A 12,562-nucleotide genomic window follows, 5' to 3' on the forward strand; every position below is an offset into this window, starting at 1 on the left:
TCGGAAACCTACTCAGTAAACTATAAAGTGGAACTTTGCCCTTTTACACAATCTAAAACGCATTTCCTGATTATAGTTTAGTCTGCCCTGGAAGTCAAAACTTAATTGTCTCAGAATCAGTCCAAAGTGATGATTCATTCCCGAGGATTTACTTCCGTTCTTTTCACAGTCTGGCAGCCTTTAATCCCAGAACTGTCTTTCACAGGGAAAGATTAGCCAGCTGCCAGAAAACCGAGTGTCGGCACAAATAGGCCATTTTCTGGTTGGCAAGATGTAATGAGCGGTGTGTCACAGGGATCAGTGCTGGAGCCTCAACGTTTCACAATTCATATCAATGACTTTGATGATGGGACCAAAGGTATGGTCACTGAGTTTGTTGATGATGCAGGAAAAAAGGAAAATGAGGTGGTGTTGCTCGGATAAGGGATGGCATCAAAACATTAGTAAAGGTGGATCTCAGATCAGGAATACAAAACGTGAAGGGCAGCACAGTGGCGGTGGTTAGCACTGCTGCCTCATGGCGCCGAGGTCCCAGGTTCGATCCCAGCTCTGGGTCATTGTCCGTGTGGAGTTTGCACATTCTCCCCGTATCTGCGTGAGTTTCGCCCCCACAAACCAAAGATGTACAGGTCGGTAGATTGGCGACGCTAAATTGCCTCTTATTCCGGGAAAAAAAAAAGGAATACAAAATGTGGAATCTGTTTGGGTGGAGCCAAGAAACAGCAAGAGGCAGGAAATATTGGGAAGAACTGCTCATCAGATTGGATTTGGGTTTATCACGTACCGAGGTACAGTGAAAAGTATTGTTCTGCATACAGATCTTTCCATACATGTAAAACATAGGACATACAATAGATGCACAATGTAAATACGATAGATACACAATGTAAATACACAGACAGCAGATGAAGTTTATGAAGTGTAGTACTATTCAGTACAGAAGATGTATGAAGAGATCAGATCAGTCCATAAGAGGGTCATTCAGGAGTCTGGTAACAGCAGGGAAGAAGCTGTTTTTGAATCTGTTTGCGTGTGTTCTTAGGCATCTGTATCGCCTGCTCGATGGAAGAGGTTGGAAGAGCGAATAAACCAGATGGGAGGGGTCTGATTATGCTGCCCGCTTTCCCCAGGCAGTGGGAGGTGTAGATGGATCTATGGATGGGAGGCAGGTTTGTGTGATGGACAAGGCTGTGTTCACGACTCTCAAGTTTCTTACGGTCTTGGGCTGAGCAATTGCCATACCAGGCTGCGATGCAGCCAGGTAGGATGCTTTCTATACATCTGTAAAAATTGGTAATAGTCAATGTGGACATGTCGAATTTCCTTAGTTTCCTGAGGAAGAATAGGCGCTGTTGTGCTTTCTTGATCATAGCGTCGATGTGTGTGCACCAGGACAGATTGTTCGTGATGTGCACACCGAGAAATCTGAAGCTGTCAACCATCTCCATCTTGGCACCATTGATGCAGACGGGTCTGTGCGACACTTCCTGAAGTCAATGACCAGCTCCTTAGTTTTGCTGACGTTGAGGGAGAGATTGATGTCATTGCACCACTCCACTAGTTTGTCTGTCTCCCTCCTGTACTCTGACTCATCGTTGTTCAAGATCAAAACAGTAGGGGTAGTGTGGGACATGGTATTAATCAGGAGATTAGAGAAGCATGTAGCATGGGTAAAAAGGTAATGGGTGATTTCAATTTGCATATAGACTGGGTAAACCTAATGGGCACTGATGCTGTGGAGGACAAGTTTCTGGAGTGTGTTAGGGAAGGTTTTCTAGAGCAGTAAGTTGAGGAAATGACTAGAGAACAGGCTCTTGTTGATCTAATATTATGCAATGATAAAGGGCTAATTGATAATCGTGCTGGAAAACAACCTTTAGGGATGAGTGACCAGAATATTGAATATGAGGTATTCCAATCTGAAGCCAGGGTATTAAGTTTGAAGAAAATTATGAAGGTAGAAGGGGCAAATTAGCTGAGGTGGATTGGGGTAAATACATTAAAAGGTGTGACAGTCCACAGGCAATGGATAGACTTTCAATCATTATTACACAGTTTACATTCCTTCAAGGCACAAGAACCCCAAAACGACAGAGAACCATGACGACCAGAGGAAGTGAAGTTTTGTATAAGATTGAAAGAAAAGGCCGATAAAGTTATCTGAAATAGGAATAAACCTGAGGATTGGGAGGATTTTAGAATACAGCAAAGGACCAAGACACTGAGACAGCGAGGGAGAATAGAATATGAATATGAACTCGCAAAATACATAAAAATGGACTGTCAAAGTTTCTATAAGTACGTAAAAAGGCAACGTTTAGCTAAGACAAAGTATTGTCCGACACAGATAGAGTCAGGAGAATTTATCGGGCAGCACGGTAACACAGTGGATAGCACAGTTGCTTCACAGCACCAGGGTCCCAGGTTCGATCCCCTGCTGGGTCACTGTCTGCGCAGAGTCTGCACATTCTCCCCGTGTGTGCGTGGGTTTCCTCCGGGTGCTCCGGTTTCCTCCCACAGTCCAAAGACGTGCAGGTTAGGTGGATTGGCCACGTTAAATTGCCCTTAATGTCCAAAAAGGTTGGGAGGGGTTATTGGGTTAGGGTGGAAGTGAGGGCTTAAGTGGGTCAGTGCAGACTCGATGGGCCGAATGGTCTCCTTCTGCACTGTATGTTCTATAATGAGGAATAGAGATCTCTACAGCCACCTCGTTCAACGCTCTGGGATGTCGATCATTAGCTTTTGGGGAGTTATTCACTTTCAGCCCCATTAATTTCTCCAGTACGACTTTTTCACCAATACTAATCTCTGCCAGTCCCTTGGTTCTCTGGTGTTTTGGGGACAATTTCTGTATCTTCCTCTGTGAAGACAGACACACATTGTTCAGTTTCTCTGCCTTTTCCTTACTCCCCATTATAAACTCTCCTGTCTCTGCCTGGAATGGACCCACATTGGTCTTTGCTAATCTTTTCCTTTTCACATTCCTGGAGAAACTTTTCCAGTGGGTTTTTATGTTTCTCACCAGTTTGCTCTCATATTCAATTTTCTCTCTCTCTTTATCAGTTTCTTGGTCCTCCTCTTCTGAATTCTGAAAAAGTTCCCAATCCTCAGGTTTACTACTATTTCGACCATGTTATGAGCCTCTTCCATTGATCGAATGGAACCTAACTTTTCTTGTTAGCCAAGGTTGCATCACTTTTACACAAAGGAATCTATATTTGTTGTATACGTGTGAAATAAAAGTCACATACATCCCAGAGCACCATAGGCTGCTCTCCCCTTTGACAGAGAGAGAGCTGACTGGTGGTGATTTAACCCGAGGGTCAGCACACCTCAGGCGAGGGGCCTGGTTGAGAAGGCGGGGCTTTCATGAATAAACTCAGTACGGGAGTTGAATCCTCCCTGTTGGCCTTGCTCTGCATCACGAACCAGTTGTCCACTCAACTGAGCTAACCGACCCCTGATAAATATGTAATAATTCCTTAAATATTAGGTACTCCTTGTACCAATCAGTTTCCCAGTCCACCTCAGACAACTTGCCCCTCATATCAGAATAGTTTTCTTCTGTGAGGAACACCCAGATAAATTAAACAAAAGAACCATGTAACTGCCATGGTCCATCTCCATGGCAACGTGGCACACTTTTGGGGGGGTTGCAAACTAAAATGGGAACAAATATCTTCAAACTTCCAAACACCCTTTCACTCTGTGATCCTTGTGCAATTTGAAGTCAGGTATTAGCAACAAGGCTCAAAGAGCATCAGCCCACTGGAGGCAAAGTGGTGAGACCGGCCAGTCCAGCAGAAAGAAACCCTCTGACCATCCCCACTGACCACCTGTCAGAATGAACAAAATGCAGTCCTGGGTGTAGAGCAGAAACAATAACAGCAGAATCCAACCCCTGTAATCGATTGTGGAATTGTTGGTGTCACAGCAGGTGTGGTGAAACATGCAATCCTGTCTCACATTGAGAAGTGGATGGTCCCTCCCCAGTGTGAACTCGCTGGTGTCTCCGCAGGTTGGATAACTGAGTAAATCCTTTCCCACACTGAGAGCAGGTGAATGGCCTCTCCCCCGTAAGAACTCGCTGATGTGTCTGCAGGTTGGAGAACTGAGTAAATCCTTTCCCACATGGACAGCAAGTGAATGGCCGCTCCCCAGTGTGAACTCGCTGATGTTTCCTCAGGGTAGATGAATCACTTAATCCCTTCCCACACTGCGGGCAGGAAAGCCACCTCTCCCCAGTGTGAACTCGCTGATGTTTCCGCAGGTTGGATGAATCACTGAATCCCTTCCCACACTGAGAGCAGGTTAATGGCCTCTCCCCAGTGTGAACTCGCTGATGTCTCTGCATGTTCGAAGAATCAATGAATCCCTTCCCACACTGAGAGCAGGTGAACGGCCTCTCCCCAGTGTGAACTCGCTGATGTTTCCGCAGGGTGGGTGAATCACAGAATCCCTTCCCACAATGAGAGCAGGTGAACGGCCTCTCCCCAGTGTGAACTCGCTGATGTTTCCGCAGGGTGGGTGAATCACAGAATCCCTTCCCACACTGAGAGCAGGTGAACGGCCTCTCCCCAGTGTGAACTTGCTGATGTTTCCGCAGGGTTGATGAACCCCTGAATCCTTTCCCACACTGGGTGCAGGTGAACGGCTTCTCCCCAGTGTGAACTCGTTGATGTCTTTGCATGTTGGATAATTCACTGAATCCCTTCCGACACTTGGAGCAGGTGAACGGCTTCTACCCAGTGTGAACTCGTTGATGTCTCTCCATGTTGGAAAATTCACTGAATCCCTTCCCACACTGAGAGCAGGAGAATGGCCACTCCCCAGTATGAAGTTGCTGATGTGTCTTCAAGTGGGATAACCGAGTGAATCCCTTCCCACACTGAGAGCAAGTGAACGGCGTCTCCCCAGTGTGAACTTGCTAATGTCTCTGCAGGTGGTGCAACTGAGTGAATCCCTTCCCACACTGAGAGCAGGCGTACGGCCTCTCCCCAGTGTGGCTGCGTCGATGAATTTCCAACACAGATGGGGAACAGTATCCCTTTCCACAGTCCCCACATTTCCACGGTTTCCCCATGTTTTGGGTCTCCTTGTGTCTCTCCAAGTTGAACAATCAGAGGAAGCCTCATCCATACACAGCATGGCACGGTAGCACAGTGATTATCACTGCTGCTTCAATAGTCCAGAAAGACGTGCTATCAGGTAATTTGGATGTTCTGATTTCTCATCTGTGTACCCGAACAGGCGCCAGAGTGTGGCGACCCAGGGCATTTAACAGTAACTTCATTGCAGTGTTAGTAAGCCTACTTGTGACAATAAAGATTATTATTAAATTAAAGTACAGCCTTGCCTCTTTGTGAGTTCCACAGTCAGTTCACTGGAACACTCTCACTCCGGTAAGTGTGTCTCGGTGCTTTTCCAGTCACAATGATGTTTGAAATCTTTTCCCACAGAGAGAACAGGAAACATTTCTCCTACATTGAAAGACCGATGATATTCAATTGAATTGAGTGATTCTGTTAAATCTTGATGTGATGTTTAGTTTGAGATTTCTTTCTGCAAATTCTCCTCTTCTAACACTGCAAAAAAAAATGGAGGAAAATGACACAATGTGATGTATGATTCTATAACTCTATACAATGAATGATGACATTTTGTTGGTCACCATTACGGAGTTTAGATTTCAATTGCAATTAATGAACACTCATTAAATTTCAGCAGCTTCTCCGCTGTTCCCAGAGTTTTCAAGAAATAGATATTTTATAGAAGCAGTTAGATGTCGCACTTGGATCAAAGGATATGGAGGGGAAGGCAGGATGAGGCTATTGATTTGGATGATCAGCCAGAATAATAATGAATGGTGGTGCAGGCTCGAAGGCCTTCCTACTGCTCCTATTTACTACATTTCGATTAGCCTGAGTTCCTGGGTGACACATTCAGCGCTATTACCACTGCTCCACCATCTCTCCCAGAGTGACTGCAGGGGTTTGGATTCTGCTGTCAGTCACATCCAGGACTAAACCATGCACATCCTGACAATGCCAGTTATTTCCACCGCATTTAATACTTCCAGTAATGAGTAAAATTTAATATTCTGTCATTGGTTTCTCTTTACTTTGTGACTTTTAATCTTCAAATAACGATTTCTTTTTTAGGAGATATTAAGATTTTAGGTGATGAACCAAATAGTGATTTACTTACAAAGGTGGATTCGTATTTGGGGTCCGAAGTCTCCACTGTGGCTTCCACTGGATGATTATGAGCTCTGGGTTATTAGGAGGCCTCCTCTGGGTGTTTGTGACGCCTCCCCGGTCACTTCGCCGCGTCCAGTCCTTCCCACCTCGAGGCTCCACTCACTTCCCTTCTGAACAAAAAAACGCCATCGCCATTACCCGCACTGCGCATGCTTCAGTCACAGTCTGGTCCCGCCCCTTATTCACTCTGATTGGTTGGAAGACCAGCTGCTCCTGCTCAGTCCTCCAGACACACCCCCTCCTTCTATTGGTCTGGAACTGCCGTCAATCACTCCCCGGGCATTGTGATGTGGGCCCTGCGTAGTGCAGCTCACATCCAGGGACAGACGCTTGTTTGTCTAGGCGGGAAAGAGGTGGATAAGCGGAGGCAGCGTTAGGGGCAGTGGGTGGGAGGGGAGGCTTCACAAACACCCAGTGGAGGCCTCAACATCCCCAATAACAAACTAGCGGCACCGCCTCAACACCCAACACAACGGCAGCTGCCGCTTTCTCCCGGTGCCAGGCCCCAGTGGACAAATGTGGCATCAGGAAGGAAATGCAGCAATGGATTTGTTCAGGAGAAATTATCTTGAACTCACTTTACTGATCCTGGAGCAGGAGGAGAGAATGGGGGGAATGTCTATCCTACACTCACACTGATGGATTTGTTCATGAGAAATTATCTTGAACTCACTTTACTGATCCTGGAGCAGGCAGCAAGAGGAGAGAATGGTATTTGAAGATCTGTGTTACTGGAAATAGATTGGGAGACCAAAAAAGGATTTGAAAACGTATACAATTTTTAAATTGGAGCTTTTAATTTAGCGGCAGCCATGTGTGGTAGTACCAGGTATTGCGGTACCTAAGAGGTGGATGACCATTGGTTAGACCCAGGAGTCTACCGTTGGCAGTTGTACATAGTTCCGCCCTGAGAGGCGGCGTATAAGAACCGGTGCCGTCCCAGCAGCCTTCACTTTCTGTATCAAAGCTGCTGGGGAAGAGTTCTAACAGATTAAAGCCTTCAGTTATCATAGAATTTACAGTGCAGAAGGAGGCCATTCGGCCCATCGAGTCTGCACCGGCTCTTGGAAAGAGCACCCTATAAAGGCCAACACCTCCACCCTATCCCCATAACCCAGTAACCTCACCCAACACTAAGGGCAATTTTGGACACTAAGGGCAATTTATCATGGCCAATCCACCTAACCTGCACATCTTTGGACTGTGGGAGGAAACTGGAGCACCCGGCGGAAACCCACGCACACACTGGGAGGATGTGCAGACTCCGCACAGACAGTGACCCAAGCCGGAATCGAACCTGGGACCCTGGAGCTGTGAAGCAATTGTGCTATCCACAATGCTACCGTGCTGCCCTCAAGTTATGAATCACTTCGTCTTGGAGAGTAATTGATTGCGCATCACCATGTAAGTCAATAAGCAGAGCATTGATGGGTAAAGGAGACATCGTTTGAGACTTGATAGAGGTATTTGAAACCAATAGCCTGTTCAGAGTAGATAGAGAGAAACTTTACATTCATGGAAGAATCAAGAATGGGAGGATATAGATCAGAGAGAATATAGATGGAGGCTATAGTTAATTGAGGAAAGAAGCAACAGAGACATGAAGAGAAACTTTCTCACACAGAACCGAGCGAGAGCGGCTGGTCCTCCAATCAATTGGAATGAACGAAGGGTGGGGTTTTGACTGACATGCACAGTGTGGATAACTTTTCATGGTAACTTCATTGCAGTGTTAATGTAAGCCGACGTGACAATAAAGATTATTATTATAATGACCACAGCGAAAGGCTTTTATCTCGGATCTCTCGGCCTAACCATCTTCAACTGCTTCACCAATGACCCTCCATGATAAGGTCAGAAGTGGGCATGTTTGCGGATGACTGCACAATGTTCAGCACCATTCGCGACTCCTCAGATTTTAAAGCAGTCCATGTCCAAATGCAACAAGACCTGGACAATATCCAGGCTTGAACTGACAAGTGGCAAGTTACATTTGCACCATACAAGTGCCAGGCAATCACCATCTCCTTCAAGAGAGGGTCTCACTGAGGAAATGAACAGAAAGGCATGATGGGTAGTTAGGCCAAGTTAGGAGTAAAATCTTAATGTGCAGCCTGCAAGTGGAATTCAAGAGAGGAAGAAGGGGGATGGGCATTAGGTCCATTAGGACTGGTTCTTTGTGCAGAGAATGCTGGGTGAAAGGGGCCCCAGGGTCAGCTTATATGGCCAGGTCAAGGAATGTGTGAGAAAGACCTTTGAGAATCTTGCATTTGTTACCGTTACCTTATTTGGTCGTGGGTATGTGAAACCTGACGCTGAATCCATGTATGTGAAACCAGATGCTGTGCTCCCTTTGTCTCACTCACTCTGGAAGTTTCAAGAGACGTGTTGTCTCCTGCCTTTTTATCAGAGTGAGTGGAGTTCGCAAGCTATTTGAAATAAAATAAGTCAATACCTACAATCTGACTCAGGGTTTGACTGAGACCAGACTGAGGGCAGAAAGAACTCAGTATCGTCATCACCACTGCCCCTTGACATTCAATGGCATTACCATCACTGAATCCCCCACAATCAACATCCTGGAGGTTACCATTGATCAGAAACTGGACTAGCCATATTAATACTGTAACTACAAGGGCAGGTCAAAGGCTAGGAATCCTATGGCGAGTAACTCACCTCCTGCTTCCTAAAGACTGTCCACCATCTACAAGGCACAAGTCAAGAGTGTAATGGAATACTCTCCACTTGCCTGGATGAGTTCAGCGCCAACAACACTCAAGAAGCTCAACACCATCGAGGGCAAAACAGCCCACTTGATTGCTCCTCCTTCCACAAACATTCAAACCCTCCACCACTGACGAACAGTGGCAGCCGTGTGTACCATCTACAAGATGCGTTGCAGTAACTCACCAAGGTTCCTCAAACAGCACCTTTCAAACCCAGGACCACTGCCATCTAGAAGGACAAGAGCTGCAGATATCTGGGAACTCCACCACTTGGAGATCCCACTCCAAGTCACTGACCAGACTGATTTGGAAATATATTGCCGTTTCTTCACTGATGCTGGGGCAAAATCCTGGTCCTCCCGCCCTCTCAGCACAGTTGGTGTACCTACAGCTCAAGAACTGCAGTGGTTCAAGAAGGCAACTCACCACCACCTTCTGAAGGGGAACTCGGGATGGGCAAGAAATGCTGGTCTAACCAGCGACGACCACATTCCTGTAAATTAAGTTTTAAAAAGTTAACAAATCTTGTGAGGAACATTCAATCAAGACATTCAAAAGGGAATTGGATTATGGCTCGAAACGAAAGAATATGCAGGGTTTGGGGGAGGTGGAGAGCCAGTGCAGACACAATGGGCTGAATGGCCTCCTTCTGTGCTGTGACAAAGCTGTTAGGCTGTGATACCGATAGCAGAGTTTTGGATTATCTGAAGTGTGTGGACGTTGAATGTGGGAGGCTGGATAGTAAAGTTATGGCATAGTCAAGTCCAGAAGGTAACAAAGAAATGGATGGGAATTTCAGGAATGTTTGAGCTGAAGGGGAGGCAAAGTTGTGTGATGTTCTCAGGTGGATTCATCCTATCACAGACCTTCCTTTCCCCCCCCCCCCCCCCACCATTTCACCGACTCCAAACCTATTACATTTCCATATTTCCTCCATTCTGGTGAGGGCCATCACAACCTGAATCATTAGCTTTCTTTCTCTCTGAAGATGCTGCCTGAGCTGCTGAGTTTTTCGGATATCTTCTGTTTTTATTACTGAGGTGGAAATAGTGTGGTCTTGGTGATAAAGCTGATATGTTGTTGGAAGCTCAGCTGGGATGTAAACCCTGACATGAAGGTGGTAAACTGTCCAGTTCAGCCTAAGCCAGGGAGACAAAGTCAGTGGCGAATTTGTAACAATGGGTGGAGATAATGGCTTCAGTTTTCCCAATATTTAAACAGAGGACATTTCTGTTCATTGAGTACTGGATGTCAGACAAGTCAGGATGATGTGTGACTTGGAGGAGAACTCGGTGGTGCTGATGTTTGCATACTCCTGCTACCATCATTCTTCAATGTGGTGAAATTAGGTGTCTGTGAAACTTTGTCAAAGTTCAGGTTGATTTATGGGTATGTAAAATCTCTCTCTCCCTGCTAATTTCACCTTTATCTCTCTCCTCCCATAGAGACCAAAGGCTTTTGTAGATCCAAACTGGGTTAGAACAAAGAACAATAAAGCACAGGAACAGACCCTCCAGCCCTCCAAGCCTGTACCAGTCATTATGCCAACTTTTGCCAAAACCCTCAGCACTTCCTTGTGCCATATCCCTCTATACCCATCCTATCCATGTGTTTGTCAAGCTGTCTTTTGAACACCGTTAATGTATCTGCTTCCACAACCTCCCCTGGCAACGCATTCCAGGCACTCACCACAATGTGGGAATGGACCCACATTGGTCTTTGCTAATCTTTTCCTTTTCACATTCCTGGAGAAACTTTTCCAGTGGGTTTTTATGTTTCTCACCAGTTTGCTCTCATATTCAATTTTCTCTCTCTCTTTATCAGTTTCTTGGTCCTCCTCTTCTGAATTCTGAAAAAGTTCCCAATCCTCAGGTTTACTACTATTTCGACCATGTTATGAGCCTCTTCCATTGATCGAATGGAACCTAACTTTTCTTGTTAGCCAAGGTTGCATCACTTTTACACAAAGGAATCTATATTTGTTGTATACGTGTGAAATAAAAGTCACATACATCCCAGAGCACCATAGGCTGCTCTCCCCTTTGACAGAGAGAGAGCTGACTGGTGGTGATTTAACCCGAGGGTCAGCACACCTCAGGCGAGGGGCCTGGTTGAGAAGGCGGGGCTTTCATGAATAAACTCAGTACGGGAGTTGAATCCTCCCTGTTGGCCTTGCTCTGCATCACGAACCAGTTGTCCACTCAACTGAGCTAACCGACCCCTGATAAATATGTAATAATTCCTTAAATATTAGGTACTCCTTGTACCAATCAGTTTCCCAGTCCACCTCAGACAACTTGCCCCTCATATCAGAATAGTTTTCTTCTGTGAGGAACACCCAGATAAATTAAACAAAAGAACCATGTAACTGCCATGGTCCATCTCCATGGCAACGTGGCACACTTTTGGGGGGGTTGCAAACTAAAATGGGAACAAATATCTTCAAACTTCCAAACACCCTTTCACTCTGTGATCCTTGTGCAATTTGAAGTCAGGTATTAGCAACAAGGCTCAAAGAGCATCAGCCCACTGGAGGCAAAGTGGTGAGACCGGCCAGTCCAGCAGAAAGAAACCCTCTGACCATCCCCACTGACCACCTGTCAGAATGAACAAAATGCAGTCCTGGGTGTAGAGCAGAAACAATAACAGCAGAATCCAACCCCTGTAATCGATTGTGGAATTGTTGGTGTCACAGCAGGTGTGGTGAAACATGCAATCCTGTCTCACATTGAGAAGTGGATGGTCCCTCCCCAGTGTGAACTCGCTGGTGTCTCCGCAGGTTGGATAACTGAGTAAATCCTTTCCCACACTGAGAGCAGGTGAATGGCCTCTCCCCCGTATGAACTCGCTGATGTGTCTGCAGGTTGGAGAACTGAGTAAATCCTTTCCCACATGGACAGCAAGTGAATGGCCGCTCCCCAGTGTGAACTCGCTGATGTTTCCTCAGGGTAGATGAATCACTTAATCCCTTCCCACACTGCGGGCAGGAAAGCCACCTCTCCCCAGTGTGAACTCGCTGATGTTTCCGCAGGTTGGATGAATCACTGAATCCCTTCCCACACTGAGAGCAGGTTAATGGCCTCTCCCCAGTGTGAACTCGCTGATGTCTCTGCATGTTCGAAGAATCAATGAATCCCTTCCCACACTGAGAGCAGGTGAACGGCCTCTCCCCAGTGTGAACTCGCTGATGTTTCCGCAGGGTGGGTGAATCACAGAATCCCTTCCCACAATGAGAGCAGGTGAACGGCCTCTCCCCAGTGTGAACTCGCTGATGTTTCCGCAGGGTGGGTGAATCACAGAATCCCTTCCCACACTGAGAGCAGGTGAACGGCCTCTCCCCAGTGTGAACTTGCTGATGTTTCCGCAGGGTTGATGAACCCCTGAATCCTTTCCCACACTGGGTGCAGGTGAACGGCTTCTCCCCAGTGTGAACTCGTTGATGTCTTTGCATGTTGGATAATTCACTGAATCCCTTCCGACACTTGGAGCAGGTGAACGGCTTCTACCCAGTGTGAACTCGTTGATGTCTCTCCATGTTGGAAAATTCACTGAATCCCTTCCCACACTGAGAGCAGG

General features: G+C 46.4%; 2 protein-coding genes across 3 annotated transcripts in view; one reads left to right on the top strand and one right to left on the bottom strand.

The window, feature by feature from the left end:
- Window positions 1-12,562, top strand: part of LOC140421475 (uncharacterized) — an 856,937-nt gene that overhangs the window by 457,934 nt on the left and 386,441 nt on the right. The gene's annotated exons all lie outside the window — the stretch shown is intronic.
- LOC140418934 (uncharacterized) lies at window positions 757-6,422 on the bottom strand. The gene is made up of 2 exons (XM_072502610.1): window positions 6,208-6,422; window positions 757-5,585 (listed from the first exon to the last, which is right to left on the bottom strand). Exon 2 carries the CDS (start codon window positions 4,688-4,690, stop codon window positions 3,929-3,931), a length of 762 nt encoding a protein of 253 aa, XP_072358711.1. The 5' UTR covers window positions 4,691-5,585; window positions 6,208-6,422; the 3' UTR covers window positions 757-3,928.

This window comes from Scyliorhinus torazame, chromosome 5 (assembly GCF_047496885.1).
Source record: "Scyliorhinus torazame isolate Kashiwa2021f chromosome 5, sScyTor2.1, whole genome shotgun sequence".
Classification (NCBI taxonomy): domain Eukaryota; kingdom Metazoa; phylum Chordata; class Chondrichthyes; order Carcharhiniformes; family Scyliorhinidae; genus Scyliorhinus; species Scyliorhinus torazame.

Excerpts from the sequence above, each read along its gene's own strand:
- LOC140418934 (XM_072502610.1), bottom strand. The coding sequence starts at position 4,690 with ATGCAAAGACATCAACGAGTTCACACTGGGGAGAAGCCGTTCACCTGC.